Source organism: Macaca nemestrina, chromosome 9 (genome assembly GCF_043159975.1).
Source record: "Macaca nemestrina isolate mMacNem1 chromosome 9, mMacNem.hap1, whole genome shotgun sequence".
In the NCBI taxonomy this organism is placed as follows: domain Eukaryota; kingdom Metazoa; phylum Chordata; class Mammalia; order Primates; family Cercopithecidae; genus Macaca; species Macaca nemestrina.
In genome coordinates, this window is record NC_092133.1 from 69,637,723 (window position 1) to 69,656,243 (window position 18,521).

At 40.8% G+C, this 18,521-nt stretch overlaps 1 protein-coding gene across 3 annotated transcripts in view; it reads left to right on the forward strand.

Moving 5' to 3' along the window:
* The window catches only part of LOC105466024 (family with sequence similarity 149 member B1), an 83,650-nt gene that overhangs the window by 54,160 nt on the left and 10,969 nt on the right, over positions 1 to 18,521 (forward strand). For all 3 annotated transcript variants that reach the window (XM_071068772.1, XM_071068770.1, XM_071068771.1), the window contains exons 8-9: positions 15,147 to 15,271; positions 17,527 to 17,630. In XM_071068772.1, the coding sequence (XP_070924873.1) occupies positions 15,147 to 15,271; positions 17,527 to 17,630 (229 nt within the window). The remainder of the gene's footprint in view (positions 1 to 15,146; positions 15,272 to 17,526; positions 17,631 to 18,521) is intronic.

Here is an 18,521-nt window from a genome sequence, read left to right on the forward strand (position 1 = left end):
GGTTTAAGTCTCTAATCCATCTTGAGTTAATTTTTGTATATGGTGAGAGGTATGGGTCCAGTTTCATTTTTCTGCATATGGCTAACCAGTTTTCCCAGCACCACTTATTTAATAGAATCCTTTCCCCAGTGTAGATTTTTGTTGACTTTGTCAAAGATCAGTTGATTGTAGGTATATGGCTTTATTTCTTGGTTTTCTATTCTGTTCCATCGGTCTGTGTGTCTATTTTTATACCAGTACCATGCTGTTTTGATTACTATACTCTTGTATAATTTGAAGTGAGGTAATGTGATTCCTCCAGCTTTGTTCTTTTTACTTATGATTATTTTAGCTATTTGGGCTCTTTTTTGGTTCCATATGAATTTTAGGATTTTTTTTTCTAATTCTGTGAAAAATGGCATTGGTAATTTGATAGGGATTGTGTGGAATCTGTAGACTGCTTGATCTGTACAGTCATTTTAACAATATGGATTTTTTCAATGAGCATGGGACGTTTTTCCATTTGTTTGTATCATCTATGAATTCTTTAGTCAGTGTTTTGTAGTTCTCCTTATAGAGATCTTTCACCTCCATGCTTAAATGTAATCCTGGATAGTTTACTTTCTTATAGGTATTATAAATTGAGTTGCCTTCTTGATTTGGTCCTTGGCTAGATCATTATTGGTGTATTGAAACCCTACTGACTTTTGGATCTTCATTTTGTATCCTGAAACTACTAAATTTTTTTTTTTTTTTTTTTTTTTTTTTTTTTTTTTTTTTTTTTGAGACGGAGTCTCGCTCTGTCGCCCGGGCTGGAGTGCAGTGGCCGGATCTCAGCTCACTGCAAGCTCCGCCTCCCGGGTTTATGCCATTCTCCTGCCTCAGCCTCCAGAGTAGCTGGGACTACAGGCGCCCGCCATCTCGCCCGGCTAGTTTTTGTATTTTTTAGTAGAGACGGGGTTTCACCGTGTTAGCCAGGATGGTCTCGATCTCCTGACCTCGTGATCCGCCCGTCTCGGCCTCCCAAAGTGCTGGGATTACAGGCTTGAGCCACCGCGCCCGGCAAAGTTCTAACTAAGCATCCCTGGGTGGGCACGAATAAATTTATTTATCAAATATAAGTTTTTTGGTAGAGTCTTTCAGGTTTTCCAGATATAAGATCATACCATCAGCAAACAGGGCAATTTGACTTCCTCTTTTCCAGTTTGGATGCCTTTTGTTATTTTCTCTTGCCTGATTGCTCTGACAAGGACTTGTTGAATAAGAGTGGTGCAAGTGGGCATCCTTGTCTTGCTCTAGCTTTAGGGAATGCTTTCAGTTTTTCCCTGTTAAGTATAATGCTAGCTATGGGTTTGTTGTATATGGCCTTTATTATGTTGAGGTATGTTTCTTCTATGCCTAGTGTGTTGAGGACCTTTATCATGAAGTAATGTTGAATTTTATCCAGTGCCTTTTGTGCATCTATTGAGATGATCATTTTTTTGTCCTTAATTCTGTTTATATGATGTATCACATTTATTGATTTGCATATGTTGAATCATCCTTTCAACTCTGGGATAAATCCCACTTGGTCATGTTGTAGTGTCTTTTCGATGTGCTGTTGGATACAGTTTGCTAGTATTTTGTTGAGGATTCTTGTCTGTATGTTCATAAGGGATATTGGTCTTTTCTTTTTTCATTGTGTCCTTGTCTGATTTTGGTATCAGCTGTACTGGCCTCATAGGGGCCATAAGCAAGAAGATGTGAGGAGTACAGTCCACTTAAGTCTTGGTCTCACAGCAGCCTATACCAGGGAATCAGGTATTGTCCTAGGTATGCATAGGAGAGCATGGCTTCCCTGTCCCTCCTCTACCAGGTGGCAGCTACAGCAACATCAACTCAAACTTGCTCAAGGATAGGGTGCAGCCCAGTATTAAATTCTCAAAATGTACCTTGGGCCTGCCACCAGGGAGGGTAGAGCCCCTCAAACTACATATTTAAAGTGTGTTATAAGTTCTGACCTATGTATATACCCATAAAACCGTCACCACAATCAATATAGTGAACATATCCATCACCCCCAAAAGTTTATGCCTTTTGTAATCCCTTCCTCCTGCCCTTGCCTATCTCTGCATCTCCAAAGTGATTATCACAAAAAGAGTGATCTGCTTTCTGCCACTGTAGATTAGTTTGCATTTTGTAGAGTTTCATGTGGGTGGAATCACATGTACTCTTTGTCTGGCTTCTTTCACTCAGGATAATGATTTTGAGATTCATCACTGTCATTATGAGTATCAAGAGTTTATTCCTTTTTATTGCTGAGTAGTATTCCATTGTATCACAATTTGTTTATCTGTTGATGGCCAATTGTATTCTTTTCAGCTTTGGGCCATTACATGTAAAGGTGTTATAAGCGCTATTGTACAAGAAATTGGGGGCATACATATTTTTTTTACTGGGTAAATTCTTCATAGTAGAATGGCTGGCTTATAGTTAGATATACATTTCACTTGTTAAGAATTGTTTATGTAGGTTTTCTGTGCTGCTTAACAAACTGTCACAAACAGTGGCTTCAAACAACATACCTCATATATTTGTGAGTCTGAAGTCCAGAAACAGCTTAGCTAGTTCTCTGTTTAGGGTTTCACCTGGCTGCGATCAAGCTGTTGGCCAGGGCTGGGCTCTCATGTGGAGACTCAACCAGAGAAGAAGCCACTTACACTTTTGTGCATTCTTAGAAGCATACAGTTCCTTATAGCTGTAGTATTTATGTCAGCTTTATTCTTCAAAGCCAGGAAGAAAGACTGAGAGCTAGTGGACTAACAAGACAAAAGCCTATATAATATAATGTGATCATGGGAATGACATCCCATTACCTTTACCATTATCTATTGGTCTGAAGCAAGTCACAAGTCTTGCCCACACTCAGAGTGAGGAGATTACACGTAGGCATGAACACCAAGAGGTAGGAATCATGCATGGGCCACCTTAGTGTCTGTCTACTACATGCCTCAATGATTCATGTTCTTCCACATACTAAATACATTCACCTCACTCCCAAGGTTTTCAAGAGTCCCATCCCATTGTAGCATCAGCTCAAAGGTCTGGAATTTTATCATCTAAATCAGGTCCTGGTGTGGATGATGTTCCTAGATGTAATCCATTCAGTACAGGTTCTATACACAATTTCTCTCCATTTGTAGATCTGTGAAACTAAAGAGACAAGTTGTCTGACCCCAACACACCCAGCATACAAGAGTGGGACAGGCAAAGGATAACAGTTATAGACAGTACAGTTAAAAGGAGCAGGGAATGGAAGGTTAAAAAAAGGGTTCACAGCAATTCTGAAATCCAGCTGGGTAAATATTGGAAGTTCCATGACTAAGTTTCAAGGGACTAATCCTCTGCAGTTCTTTGCTCCATTCTCAGGGTGCCTGGTTTCACCCTCTGAATCATCTTTCCTTTTTTCATGAATGGCAACATGTGTTTATAGCTAAGTGGTTTTATCAGTCTGTTTCTTGCCAGTAGAATTTTGGGGGTCTGACAACTTTATTCCACTTTGTAGTGACTCTGTCCCTTTAGTCCAAATTGGCAGTTTTTCTGTTGAAATAATTTTCTCAAAAACTTTCTGGCTCTTCATGGTATCAGTGGGGTTTACCAAATTAGACAAGAGCCACATCTGTATCTTTTCAGATCATTTCTTCCCTATCTTAGGGTCCTGCTTGAACGGCTGGCTGAGAGACAAAGCCCTTATCTGTGGTTTAAGAGGATTTTCGAGATCAACCCTTGATCTCTTGAAGGGACCCTTTGTGTGGGCGAATACTCTAACCTTTTGATCTTTCTGAGATGTTAGTAAAAGGCTGTCTACTCGCACCTTTTTTTCTCTAGATCACTCTGGCCAGTATTAGCATCTTTTACCCTCTAGAGAAACCGAGAATTTTCAAAATCATCAAGTCCTGGTTACTTTTTGTTGATCAGCTTTCCCCTCAATTTTTCTCTCTCATCTTACATTTTATTATAAGCACCAAGAAAAAACTTGGGCCTCACCTTCAACACATGGATTGGATCATCACTTAGAAGTTATGCTTTCTACAAGACCACAGGAGACCATTTCACTAAGCTTTTTGCCACTAAATAACAAGTGTCTCCCTCCAGTGACCAATAACATGTTCCAGGTCTAGACTTCTGCTCTCAGTCTGTTCAGAGCAATTTATGCATTTTTTATCATGCTTCTCAAAATTCTATCAACCTCTATCAATAAATAGTCAAAAAGGAAATTAAGAAATGAATTCATTTACAATAGTATCAAGAAGAATAAAAGAAATAAATGTAACCAAGGGAGTACAAGACTTCCACACTGAAAATTATGTAATATTATAGAAATAAATTAGAGGAGACCTAAAGAAATGGAAAGACATCGCATGTTTTAGGAGTGGAAGGCTTAATATTGTTAAGATGTTATTACTCCCCAAATAGATCTACAGTTTCAGTACAATCCCTATCAAAATTCCAGCTGCCTTTTTTGTAGAAATGGGCAAGCTGATCCTGAAGTTCATATGGAAATGCAAGAGACTTTGAATAGTCAAAACTGTATTTATAAAGAATAAAGTTAGAGGATTCACACTTCCTGATTTAAAAAGTCACGACAAAACTGCAGTAATCAAAACTGGTTGTGTGAAACTGGCATAAGGACAGACAAATAGATCAATGGAATAGAATCAAAAGTTCAGAAATACACCCACACATATGTGGCCAATTAGTTTTCAAGGGTACCAAGATCATTCAATGGGTGAAGAATAGTCTTTTCAACAGATGATGCTGGAACAACTGTATATTCACATGGAAAAGAATGAAGTTGAATCCTGACTTCATACCATATACAAAAATCAACTCACAATGGATCAAGAACCTAAATTTAAGAGCCAAAATCATAAAACTCTCAGAACAAAGGAGTAACTCTTCATGACCTTGAATTTGACATGACATTGTTAGATATGACACCAAAAGCATGAGCAGCAAAAGAAAAAATGATAATTTGGACTTCATCAAAATGTAAAACTTTGTGCTATAAAAGACATTATCAAGAAAGCAAAAGACAACCTGTAAAATGAGAGAAAATATTTAGAAATCATATAACTGATAAGGATCTAGTTAAAGAACTGCAACTCAATAATAAAAGCAATTTTATTTTAAAATGAGCAACTAGTTTGGATAGATGTTTCTCCAAAGAAGATATACCAATGGTCAATAAGCACATGAAAGATGTTGTCTTTGTTCCCTAATGACATCGTTAGTCATTAGGGAAGTGCAAATAAAAACGCAATGAGATACCACCTCAATGCCACTAGGATGGCTATGTGTATATATATTTTTAATTACATTTTATTTCTTAAAAGAAAAATAACAAGTGTTAGTAAAGATATGGAGAAATTGGAACCCTCATACATTGCAATGGGAATATAAAATGCTGCAGCTATTGTGGAAACAATTTGGCAGCTCCTCAGCATGTTAAACACAAAATTGTCAAAAGACCAAGAAAATTCCACTCCTAGGTATATAAAAAAGAGAACTGAAAACAAATGTCCATACAAAAACTTGAACATGAATGCTTATAGCAGCATTATTCATAATAGCTAAAAAGTGGAAACAACCCAAATGTCCATCAGCTGCTGAATGAACAAAGTTTGGTTTATCCATGTGTCATGGGATGAATTATTTCCCCCCTGAAATTCGTATGTGGAAACCCTAACCCCCAAAGTGACTGTATTTGGAGACAGGGCTTTTAGGGAGGTAATTCAGGTTCTGAGGTCATAAAAGTGGGCTCCTAATCCAATAGGGCTGGTGTCCTTATTAGAAGAGGAAGGGACACCAGAGATCTCTTTGTACACACACGTGGAGAAAAGGCCATATGAGGACAGAGAAAGAAGGTGGCCACCTGAAGGCCAGGACAGCACCTTGATCTTGGACTTCTGGCCTCCAGAACTGTGAGAAAATAGATGTCCATTGTGTAATCCATCCAATCAGTGCTATTTTGTTATGGCAGCCCTAGCAGACTAGTACACCATGCAATGGAATATTATTCAGCCATAAAAAGGAATTAAGTACTGATACATGTTACAACATGGATGAACCTTGAAAATATGCTAAATGAAGGAAGCCAATCACAAAGCATGATGTATACAGTATGATTCCATTCATATGAAATGTCCAGAATAGGCAGAGCCATAGAGACAGAGTTTAGTGGTTGCTGGGGGATGGATGAAGAGGGACATTGAGAGGTACCGTGTTTCTTTTTTTTTTTTTTTTTTTTTTTTTTTTTTTTGAGACAGAGTCTCGCTTAGTCGCCCAGGCTGGAGTGCAGTGGCGCGATCTCGGCTCACTGCAAGCTCCGCCTCCCGGGTTCACGCCATTCTCCTGCCTCAGCCTCCCGAGTAGCTGGGACTACAGGCGCCCGCCGCCTCGCCTGGCTAATTTTTTGCATTTTTAGTAGAGACGGGGTTTCACAGTGTTAGCCAGGATGGTCTCGATCTCCTGACCTTGTGATCCGCCCGCCTCGGCCTCCCAAAGTGCTGGGATTACAGGCGTGAGCCACCGCGCCCGGCTGGTACCGTGTTTCTTTTTGGAGTGATAGAAATTTTTTGAAATTACATAGTGGTAGTGATTGCACAACATTGTGACTATATTAAAAACCACTGAACTGTATACTTTAAAATGGTTAAAATGATGAATTTTATGTTATATGAATCTTAAAAAAATTTTTTTTAATTCTTTCAGCCTGAAAAATGTCCATTAACATTTCTTGTATGTGGGTCTGCTAGTGATGAACTGTTTCTTTTGTAGATGTGAAAATTTCTTTATTTTGCTTTCATTTTTGCAATGAAATTTTATGAACTCTATGTGAATAGTTTGCCTTCTAGTACTTTTAAAATGCTGTCCATTTCTTCTCGCTTGCATTGTTTCTGAAAAGAAATTTGTTGTCATCCTTATCTTTGTTCCTGTGTGCATGTATTTTTTTTTTTTTTTTTTTTTCTGGCTGCTGTTAAGATTTTCTCTTTATCACTGATTTTGAACAATTTGTTTTTTTTTGTTTTTTTTGTTTTTTTTTTGAGACAGAGTCTCACTCTGTCGCCCAGGCTGGAGTGCAGTGGCCGGATCTCAGCTCACTGCAAGCTCCACCTCCCGGGTTCATGCCATTCTCCTGCCTCAGCCTCCCGAGTAGCTGGGACTACAGACGCCCGCCACCTCGCCCGGCTAGTTTTTTTGTATTTTTTAGTAGAGACGGGGTTTCAACTTGTTAGCCAGGATGGTCTCGATCTCCTGACCTCGTGATCCACCCGTCTCGGCCTCCCAAAGTGCTGGGATTACAGGCTTGAGCTACCGCACCCGGCCGATTTTGAACAATTTGATTATGATGTGCTTTAATGTAGTTTTCCTCATGTTTCTTCTGCCTGGAGTCTGTTGAACTTCATAGATCTATAGGTTTCTTTTCATTGTTTGGAAAGCTTTTGGCCATTATTTCTTCAGATTTTTTTTTTTCTGTCCCTCATCATCCATCAGGACTTCGGTCACTCATAAATTAGTCCATTTGATCATTGATCCCTCAGGTAACTCATGCTTTATTTTATTTATTTATTTATTTATTTTTGAGGCGGAGTCTCGCTCTGTCGCCCAGGCTGGAGTGCAGTGGCGCGATCTCGGCTCACTGCAAGCTCCGCCTCCCGGGTTCCCGCCATTCTCCTGCCTCAGCCTCCCGAGTAGCTGGGACTACAGGCGCCGCCACCACGCCCGGCTAATTTTTTTGTATTTTTAGTGGAGACAGGGTTTCATTGTGTTAGCCAGGATGGTCTCGATCTCCTGACCTCGTGATCCGCCCGTCTCGGCCTCCCAAAGTGCTGGGATTACAGGCTTGAGCCACCGCGCCCGGCCAACTCATGCTTTAAAAAATTTTTTTTGTATTCTTTTTTTTTCTGTGTGTATTTCATTCTGGGCAATTTCGATTGTTATGCCATCAAGTTCATTAATCTTCTATAATGTTGAATCTGCTCATTTAGTGTATTTCATGTGAGATATTGTCATTTTCATCTCAGAGTATGATTTGAGAGAGACATATATATTTTCCATGTCTCTATTTGATGTTTTGAAAATGTGGAATAACTTGAATATCTGTATTAATTCTAGGTTGGTTTCAGTTGATACTCTCTTCATTATGGCTTGTATTTTCCTGCCTAGTGATCTTTGATTAGATTTCAGACATTGTGAATTTTACCTTACTAAGGGATGAATTTCTTTTTATTACTGCTTCTTTTCTTTTTTTTTTTTTTTTTTTTGAGACGGAGTCTCACTCTGTCGCCCGGGCTGGAGTACAGTGGCCGGATCTCGGCTCACTGCAAGCTCCGCCTCCCGGGTTCACGCCATTCTCCTGCCTCAGCCTCCCGAGTAGCTGGGACTACAGGCGCCCGCCACCTTGCCCGGCTAGTTTTTTGTATTTCTTAGTACAGACGGGGTTTCACCGTGTTAGCCAGGATGGTCTCAATCTCCTGACCTCGTGATCCGCCTGTCTCGGCCTCCCGAAGTGCTGGGATTACAGGCTTGAGCCACCGCGCCCGGCCCTATTACTGCTTATTTTCTTGAGCTTTGTTCTGAAATGCAATTAAGTTACTTGCAAACAGTTTGATCCATTCTGGTCTTTCTTTTATGATTTGTTAGGTCTGGAGCAATGTTCAGTCTGGAGCTAATTATTACTCACCTGCTCAGGCAAGATCTTATTCTGCCCAGTGCTCCATGAATTGAGTTTTTCTGGTCTGGTGGGTAGGAACAGGCAGTATTCCTTGTTTCATGTGAGTAGCAGGTACTGTTCCTGTCTTTCAGGTTTTTGTTTTGTTTTTGTTTTGCTAGCCTCAGGTGGCTTCTTCTCATACGTGCACTGATCAGTACCTTTTGAATGCTCAAACAATGCCCCACCCTCTGCAGATATCATGGGTTCTCTTCCTGTGTATTTCTCTTCTCTAAGATACTCTGTTCTATGAATCCGAGCTGCCTTGGTCTCTGGACTCTCAACTCAGGGGAGTCCACCAGGCTTGTGCCTCAGTTCCCACTCTTTATGCCATATCTTGGAAACTTTTTCAAGGCAATTGCAGGTCCAGTCTCATTTATCATCTCAGGGTTTACTAACTTTCATTATCTGATGTACAGTGTCTTGAAAGCCATTGTTTCATTGTTTTATTGGTTGTTTTAAGCAGGAGAGTAAACCCAGTTCATGTTACTCCATCTTGGCTGGAAGCAGAAGTCCAACATTTTTAAACTTCTTATTTAATCACAGCTTGCCAGGAGTAAAAGGGAAAAAAAAGTTTTTATTGAAGTGTAATATACACATAGAAAATTATAAAGTAAGTTTACATCAAGTAAGCTTGAGGATTTTTTTGTCTCTACAAAAAATAAAAATAATTATCCAGGGTGTGGTGGTGCATGCCTGTAGTCCTAGCTACTCAGGGGACTAAGGCAGGAGGATCCCTTAATCCCAGGAGTTTGAGGCTGCAGTAAGCTATGACTGTGCCAATATACTCCAGCCTGGATGACAGAGCAAGACCCTGTCTCTAAAAAGAAAAACAGTATACTTGTATGACCAGCACCTAGATCAAGAACAGACTGTTGCCAGTACTCCAGAAGCCCTTCTCATGCTTTCTCTCAGTCAGCTACTTAATCCTGCCCCCACAAGAGTAACCTCATCCTGACTTCCGACAACACAGATTAATTTTGCCTGTTTTAAAATTTTGTAAGAATGGATTCATACAGTATATACCCTTATGCATCTGGTTTCTTTTATTCAATATTATGTTTGTTAGATTCAGTTACATTTTGTTCGCAACAAGTTTATTCCCATTGCTTATAGTGTTCCATTGTATGACTATATCACTCCCTACTGTTGATGGATATGTGGGTGGTTTGTCTAGAATATAATACTATTATGAATATTTTTGTATATGTCTTTTGATGAACTTAAGTACTAGATACATATGGGTAGAATTGCTAGGTCAGAGGATATGCTATTCTAACTTCAGTGGATACGGCCAAAAGAATTTTCAAAGTGGTTATACCTACTTACAGCCTCTCCAGTATTGTGTGAATTCCAGTTGCTCCACATTTGCCACCCTTGATGTGTGGTCTTCGTGGGTTTATTTTTAAGCCACTATGTTGTATGTGTGTTAGGTTTTGTTTTTGTTTTCTAAAGCTTGTATTAGAGAACAGGACTAGCATTCTCTTTAAAATGAACCAGTTTATATTATATGAGGTTAATTTTTTTGAGACACGGGACAGGTAGTAATTAAAAGTCCAGAGTAGGCCGGGCGTGGTAGCTCAAGCCTGTAATCCCAGCACTTTGGGAGGCCGAGATGGGCAGATCACGAGGTCAGGAGATCGAGACCATCTTGGCTAACGTGGTGAAACCCCGTCTCTACTAAAAAATACAAAAAACTAGCCGGGCGAGGTGGCGGGCGCCTGTAGTCCCAGCTACTTGGGAGGCTGAGGCAGGAGAATGGCGTGAACCCGGGAGGCGGAGCTTGCAGTGAACTGAGATCCGGCCACTGCACTCCAGCCTGGGCGACAGAGTGAGACTCCGTCTAAAAAAAAAAAAAAAAAGTCCAGAGTCATACCCAGACTCCCATAATAAACAACCCTGGTAATAAACAAAGGAACTCCTGGTTTCAGTATATCAACCACCGTGTACCAGATAAAATCTTATTTCACCTTTCACAATTTACCAGTGTTGGGCTGTGAATTAATATTCTTTTATTTTTCTGTGCATTCATAAAGATTATTTTATTGTATTATAACTGTAATTTTGAGACTAAAGTCTAAAAACAAGACATTATGAAATGGAGCTGGAGGATCTCTAATTGGCCTTTAGTAGGTTGACTGAAATACCTTAAAACAGGGGTCAGGAAACTACTGTCTATACAGAGGCCGGTGTATAGTCTTTGACTATACAAGACTATGGTTCGTCTTTGACAACCATACAGTCTCTGTTGCAACTACTCAACTCTGCCCTTGTAGCATGAAAGCAGTCATAAATAAGATGTAAATGATTGGGCTTGGCTGTGTACAGTAGTATATACTCAGTACATATGTTCGCCAAAAGATATGTGCAAGAATGTTCATAAATATCACTATATGCTAGAAAACATACATCAGAAACTACCCACATGTCCATCAACAGTAGAACGTGATATATTCATACAATGGAATATTATACCACTATGAGAATAAACAAATGATTATTACTTTTTTTTATTCTTTTTTTTTTGAGACAGAGTCTAGCTCTGTTGCCCAGGTTGGAGTGCAGTGGTGTGATCTTGACTCACTGCAACCTCTGCCTCCTGAGTTCAAGTGGTTCTCCTGCCTCAGCCTCCCGCATAGCTCTGATTACAGAAGCCCGCCACCACCCCCAGCTAATTTTTGTATTTTTAGTAGAGATGGGGTTTCACCATGTTGGTCAGGCTGGTCTCAAACTCCCGATCTCAGGTGATCCACCCACCTCGGCCTCCCAAAGTGCTGGGATTACAGGTGTGAGCCACCGCGCCCAGCCACAACGTTATTTTCAAAAACAGGCATTCGTATGGGTTTTTTTTTTGGGGTGATAAAAAGTTATTTAACTAGAGGTAAGAGTTGCACATCATGATGAATGTAACTAATGCTGCTGAATTGTATACAGTCATGTGTGGCATAATGACATTTTGGTCAACGTTGGACCACATATATGATGGTCTCGTAAGATTATAATGGAGCTGAAAAACTCCTATCACCTAATGACATTGTAGCTGTCATAAAGTCAAAGCACAACTCATTACTGATGTGTTGATGTGTTTGTGGTGATGCTAATATAAACAAACCTACTGCACTGCCAGTCATATAAACATACAGTGTAAACAATTATGTACAGTACATATACTTCATAATAAACGATTATATTACTGGTTTATGTATATACTATATTTTTATCATTATTTTAGAGTGTTCTCCTACCATGTTTTTTAAAGTTAACTGTAAAATAGCCTCAGGTAGGTCCTTCAGGAGGTATTCCAGAAGAAGGCATTGTTATCACAGGAGATGACAGCTCCATGTGTATTACACACCCTTTGAAGATCTTCCGGTGGGACAGGATCGGTAGGTGGAAGACAGTGATATTGATGATCCTGACCCTATATAGGCCTAGGCTAATGTGTGTGTTTGTGTCTTAGATTTTAACAAAAAGATTAAACAGTAAAAATTAATTTAAAAATAGGCAAACCTCATAGAATAAGGAAATAAAAATATTTTTGTACAGTTGTACAGTGTTTTGTGTCTTAAGCTGTTATTTCAAAAGGATCAAAAAGTTAAAAAAATAAATTTATAAAGTCAAAAAGTACAACTAAAGGTAATTTATTGAAGAAAAAGAAATTTTAAAAATTGTAGTATAACCAAAGTGTACAGTGTTTATAGACAGTACAGTAATGACCTAGGCCTTCACATTCACTCACCACTCACTCAGTGACTCACTCAGAGCAACTTTCATTCCTGTGAGCTCCATTCATGGTTAAGTGACCTATACCAGTGTACCATTTTTGTCTTTTGTACCATAATTTTATTGTACTCTTTCTATGTTCAGGCTTGTTTAAATATACAAATACTTACCATTGTGTTATAGTTGCCTCCAGTAATCAGTACAGTAACATGCTGTACAGGCCTGTGCCTAGGAGCAGCAGGCTAAACCATTTAGCTTAGGTGTGTAATAGGCTGTACCACCTAGGTTTGTGTGAATACACTCCGACATTCACACAACAACAAAATCATCTAATAATGCCATTCTCAGAAGGTATCCCTGTTGTCAAGTAACATGAGTGTAAAATGGTAAAATGGTAAGTTATGTGTATTTTACCATAATAATTTTTTTTTAAGTAGTAGGCCCGATTTGACCCATGGGCTATAGTTTGCCAACCCTGCTCTACAACATGATCCCCATGAGAAGCAGTGTCATATAATGATTGAAAGTACAGACTTTGGGCCGGGCGCGGTGGTTCACGCCTGTAATCCCAGCATTTTGGGAGGCCAAAGTGGGTGGATCACGAGGTCAGGAGATCAAGACCATCCTGGCTAACATGGTGAAACCCCGTCTCTACTAAAAATACAAAAATTAGCCGGGCGTGGCATTGGGCACCTGTAGTCCAAGCTACTTGGGAGGCTGAGGCAGGAGAATGGCGTGAACACGGGAGGTGGAGCTTGCAGTGAGCAGAGCTTGCGCCACCACATTCCAGCCTGGGTGACAGAGCGAGACTCCGTCTCAAAAAAAAAAAAAAAAAAAAGATACCGACTTTGTTGCCAGACAACCTGGGCTTGACCACTGGCTCTGACACTAACTTTATTTAGATTCTTGGCTAGTTGCTTAACTTCTTTGAGCCTCAGTTTATCTATAAAATGAGTATAAATACTAATATATATTTCATAGGATTGTTTAAGAAATAAACCAGTTACATGAAAGTATATAGAGTAGTTCCTGGAATATTTAAGAGCTCAATAAATGTTAGCTATTGTCATTACTTTTTATTATAATAACTGGAATTATAGGAAGAGAACACTTGCAGTTTTGGCTTTGTTACAGACCAGTTGGTTCATTGTTGTTAGAACAAACTGACAGGTGCTGGTACAAACCTATCTCTTTTTTTTTTTTTTTTTTTTTTTGAGGCGGAGTCTCGCTCTGTCCCCCTGGCTGGAGTGCAGTGGCGCGATCTCGGCTCACTGCAAGCTCCGCCTCCCGGGTTCCCGCCATTCTCCTACTTCAGCCTCCTGAGTAGCTGGGACTACAGGCGCCCGCCACCGTGCCCGGCTAATTTTTTGTATTCTTAGTAGAGACAGGGTTTCACTGTGGTCTCGATCTCCTGACCTTGTGATCCACCCGCCTCAGCCTCCCAAAGTGCTGGGATTACAGGCGTGAGCCACCGCGCCCGGCCCCTGTCTCTATTATTAGAGCAACTTTCCCAACCGTTGTGTGAGGAGAAAAGCCTAACTGCATGCAGGTTTGCAATATATACAATAGGGCTACACGGTCTGTGAACTGTAACCTCAAAGTGTATAAAACTCTGGTGAAATGTAATCATATATTTATAACTTGTTTTTATAATCATTTTAACTTTTAATCAAGATAGTTTTACAGTCTACATTAATGAAGAAAAATATTTTGTATTTTTATTTATTGAAACACGGTTTCACTCTGTTGCCCAGGCTGGAGCGCAGTGGGGCCATCAGAGCTCACTACAGCCTCAATCACTTGGGCTGAAGCTGTCCTCCCACCTCAGCTTCCCAAGTAGCTGGGACCAAGGGCATATGCCACCATGCCCAGCTAATTTTAATTTTTTTTTTGTAGAGATGGGGGTCTCCTTATGTTGCCCAAGCTGGTCTTGAACTACTGGCCTCAAGCAATCTGCCTCAGCCTCCCAAAGTGCTGGGATTACAGATGTCAGCCACCATGCCCAGCCTGCTTGGTCATTTTTATGGTGTCTTGTTCTTAGTCGTATTTTCTATTTCTGCTTTTGTTTTACATTCTACATCTGTCAATTCCAATTTCTGAAGTCCTTACTGATCTGATTATGTTGTTTCTGCTTGCTTTTTTTCAAGATGCCTTGTTTCTTCGTGGATGTGATTCTTAACAGTGTAAATGGATGGAGGTTTCTAATCTCATAACTTTACCTGTGGGAATTGAGATCTGGATTAATGAAGGTTTCCCTAGAGCTACGCTGTCCAATAGAGTAGACACCAGCCACGTTTGGCTGTAAGTTAATCAGTTCCTCACTCCCTAGCCACATTCTAAATGCTCTATAGCTACAGGAGGGTGGTGGCTGCTGCCACACTGGACAGCACAGTTGTAAAACATTTCCGTCAGCTCCAAAGGTGTGTGGGACAACTGTGCCCTAGAGATCTTTTTCTCCTTCCACCAGGTACCAGTAGGCATCATCAGCCTGGGAAACCACTTTCAACTAGTCTTGGGTGGAGGGGTTTTTTGAACCATGCAGGTGGTATAAAATTGGGCTGCAAAGGTAAGTGAAGCCTTGTTTGAGATTATGAATTCTCAGGAGAATTGAGAGGAGAGATCTTTTTTCACAATACTGTTGCTGTGGGCCAGAAGATTATCCATGGATAATATATTCTGTTCCTTTGCCCAGATGATGAGAGTGATGTTGCAATTACCAGACCCGATTCAGAAAGTTCATGTGTGCTGAGTGAACCACATCCTTTGGTGTTACCACGAGTGCCACAGTCTAAGGTGCTGTCCATTACCTCAAATCCGGTAAGCCTCGGAGGGATCAGTTGGAGACCACAGGGCTACTCTCACCAGAGGAAATTTGCTCAGAGTTGTTTGCCTTACTTGTATGATTTCTGACTCAATATGTTTTAGTAGAGTTATGTGTTTATCATAATAATCCAGTGACTCTTTGCATTGGTCAGTTTCAGTTTAAAATATTAATAGCAAATTAGAGTTGATAAATACTTCTCAGTCAGCTCTTCTGAGGAGGCATCCATAAGTTGTGCAACCTAGAATCAACCACGTGGTCAGCCTAAGTCTGTTTTGGGAAGAGTGGAGGATACCCTTATGATAAAAATGACTCATCTTAGATTCTCACAGCCTTGACATTGTCCTTGGAATGTCTCCTTCCTTTTGAGTTTTTCCTTCCTTTTTCCATCAACTTGGCCCACCCTGTTTTTTTGTTTTTTGTTTTTTTTTCCCCCCAGTTTTTTGAGAGAGAGTCTTGCTCTGTCACCCAGGCTGGAGTGCAGTGGCGTGATCTCGGTTCACTGCAACCTCCACCTCCCAGGTTCAAGCAGTTCTCATGCCTCAGCCTCCTGAGTACCTGGGATTACAGATGTGCACCACCACACTCGGCTGATTTCTGTATTTTTAGTAGAGACAGAGTTTCACCATGTTGGCCAGGCCCGACTCAAACTCCTGGCCTCATGTGATCCGCCTACCTCAGCCTCCCAAAGTGCTGGGATTAAAGGCATGAGCCACCGCACCCTGTCCCTGTTTGTTTTTTAGAGACAGGAGTCTCACTGTGTTGCCCAGGCTGGTCTCAAATTCCTGGGCTCAAGCCACCTTCCCACCTCAGCCTCCTGATTAGCCACCATACCCAGCCTGTTTTTGTTTTTTAATATTTAAATCTGTTAACTTTTTTGCCTTTTGGATGTTTAGTACTCATAAACCAGGTATAAACATCAAACAAAAACAAAGAGAAAAGCTATTTCAAGTGAGTCTGAACAAGCACAAAGATAGTATTTCTTGCAGGAGGCAGATGAGGTTGGTCTTATCCCTGTGTAATGATTTATGTATCTCAGTTCCTACACAACAGTTTCCTGGTGTTACTTTTGGGGGAAAAAAAAAAAGAGAAAGGTGTTGGTATATTGGCCAGATGTTGTGCAGCTGGATTTACAAAACAGGTATTTAAAAAGAAAATTAGGCCAAGGTTGGCGGGTCACTTGAGGCCAGGAGTTCAAGACCAGCCTGGCCAATATGGTGAAACCTTATCTATACTAAAAATACAAAAATTAGCTGGGCATGGTGGCAGGCACCTGTAGTGCCAGCTACTCTGGAGGCTGAGGCAGGAGAATCACTTGAACCTGGGAGGCAGAGGTAGCAGTGAGCCGAGATTACGCCACTGCACTCCAACCTGGGTGACAAAGCAAGACTCCGTCTCAAAAAAAAAAAAAAAAAAAAGAAGAAGAGAAAATTAGGAGGGCTCGTAAGTCATCACACCAGGGATGAACCAGGTAAATTAATGTTCCCTTCGTGGTAGTAAAGCACTTCTGCATGTTGAACTGTTGTGGCTGTGGTTTAGTAACTTAAGCCCTGAATAGTTAGACATTCTGGTCACTGATGACCTACGGAAGGAGAAGAGTTAACTCAAACATTCTGAAGAGAAAGAGGAAGGAAAATACATTCTGTGGCAGCGGAGATTGCCAGAAAAGGCAATGAGCTGATGACCTGAGAAAACAAGCAGGGCTCTAGGGGGGCAATGCCAGTCAAAGAAACATTACATCCTGCTAAAATTAGAACAGATAAGCTTACCTCCTAGTACAGAGTCTTTAGGATTTAGATTTTCATTGAGGGGTGACCTGCCCCACAGGTAGTGAAAGAGAAGGACTAGTTTGCAGAGTGCAGGATTATGTGATGATGAAAGAGATTAAGTTAGAGTTTCCCCTTATTATTTTCTATTATTGTTCCATATTTTGTCTGAGTTTTCTCTTATATTTTAATGTAAACAATAACAACAACAAAGGTCCTCACTCCCCATGAGAGGGCTACTGTTTTCATCCAGATTGATCAGGCTTCCCCTACCTGCTGTCATTTAGGAATGGAGAGGAAAGGAGGGACCCTATCACATGGACAGTTGACTTGGGGCCCCAGCTAAGGGCCCCAAGATGTTACAAAAATTAAAGCATGGGGAAAAAGTATAACCAAATTGGAAATATTAACTTTTGGCAAAGTTGGAAAACCAAACAGGTGTCTTCTCCAACCGATCATGAGTACTGTCTTCTTTCAACATGTAGATGAGTCTCTGTCAAGCAAGCAGTCATCAGCCAAATGTGAATGGTCTTTTGGTTCATGGGATGCCTCTACAGCCAAGAAATCTCTCCCTAATGGACAAGCTCCTGTAAGAAGTTCAACATTTTCAGACTATACAGTGTAAAAGGGAAATAGAGGGAAAGCAAAATCAGTTTCAGTATGCATGTACTGAGTGCCGACCAAGCAACCACAAAAACTCCTGTGGAGTAAAACATCCAAGGGACATGTTCTCCACCATCAGGGGGCTGATAATATAACTGGAAAGAGAAGACATACATGGGTAAAAAGACCCCTAACCATATGCGGCACTTTTGTAACTGAGTGCCATGTGTGTGCTGTCCAGAATGAGTGCTATGACAGCCCCAAAGCATTCTGGTGTAAGTGTAGGTTTTGAACTTGTCCTTGAAAGATGGGGCTTCAGATAAGCAAAGGAGAGCAGCAAGGGAATTCTAGGAAGGAGGAATGATATGGGGAAAGGTTTGGAGATAAGAAAATACAAAATACTTTGGAAAGATCATTTTTGAGATAGAAGAATGGAAGATAGGTCAGAACTTTAATGCTTGTGATCAAAGATAGCTGACAATCTTCTAAAATTAATAGGCCATGGTGTGGTTAGCGGGAAAGAAGTGACTATGGAACTAATAATGAATGTTAGGACCAGATTGTGGAGGGTTTTGAGTGCCGTGGTTTTGGGATCATCCATGTTATGTATGACCTCCTCCCTTGCTGAGGAGTATTCTTTTTTTTTTTTTTTTTTTTTTGTGAGACGGAGTCTCGCTCTGTCGCCCGGGCTGGAGTGCAGTGGCCGGATCTCGGCTCACTGCAAGCTCTGCCTCCCGGGTTTACGCCATTCTCCTGCCTCAGCCTCCCGTGTAGCTGGGACTACAGGCGCCCGCCACCTCGCCCGGCTAGTTTTTTGTATTTTTTAGTAGAGACGGGGTTTCACCGTGTTAGCCAGGATGGTCTTGATCTCCTGACC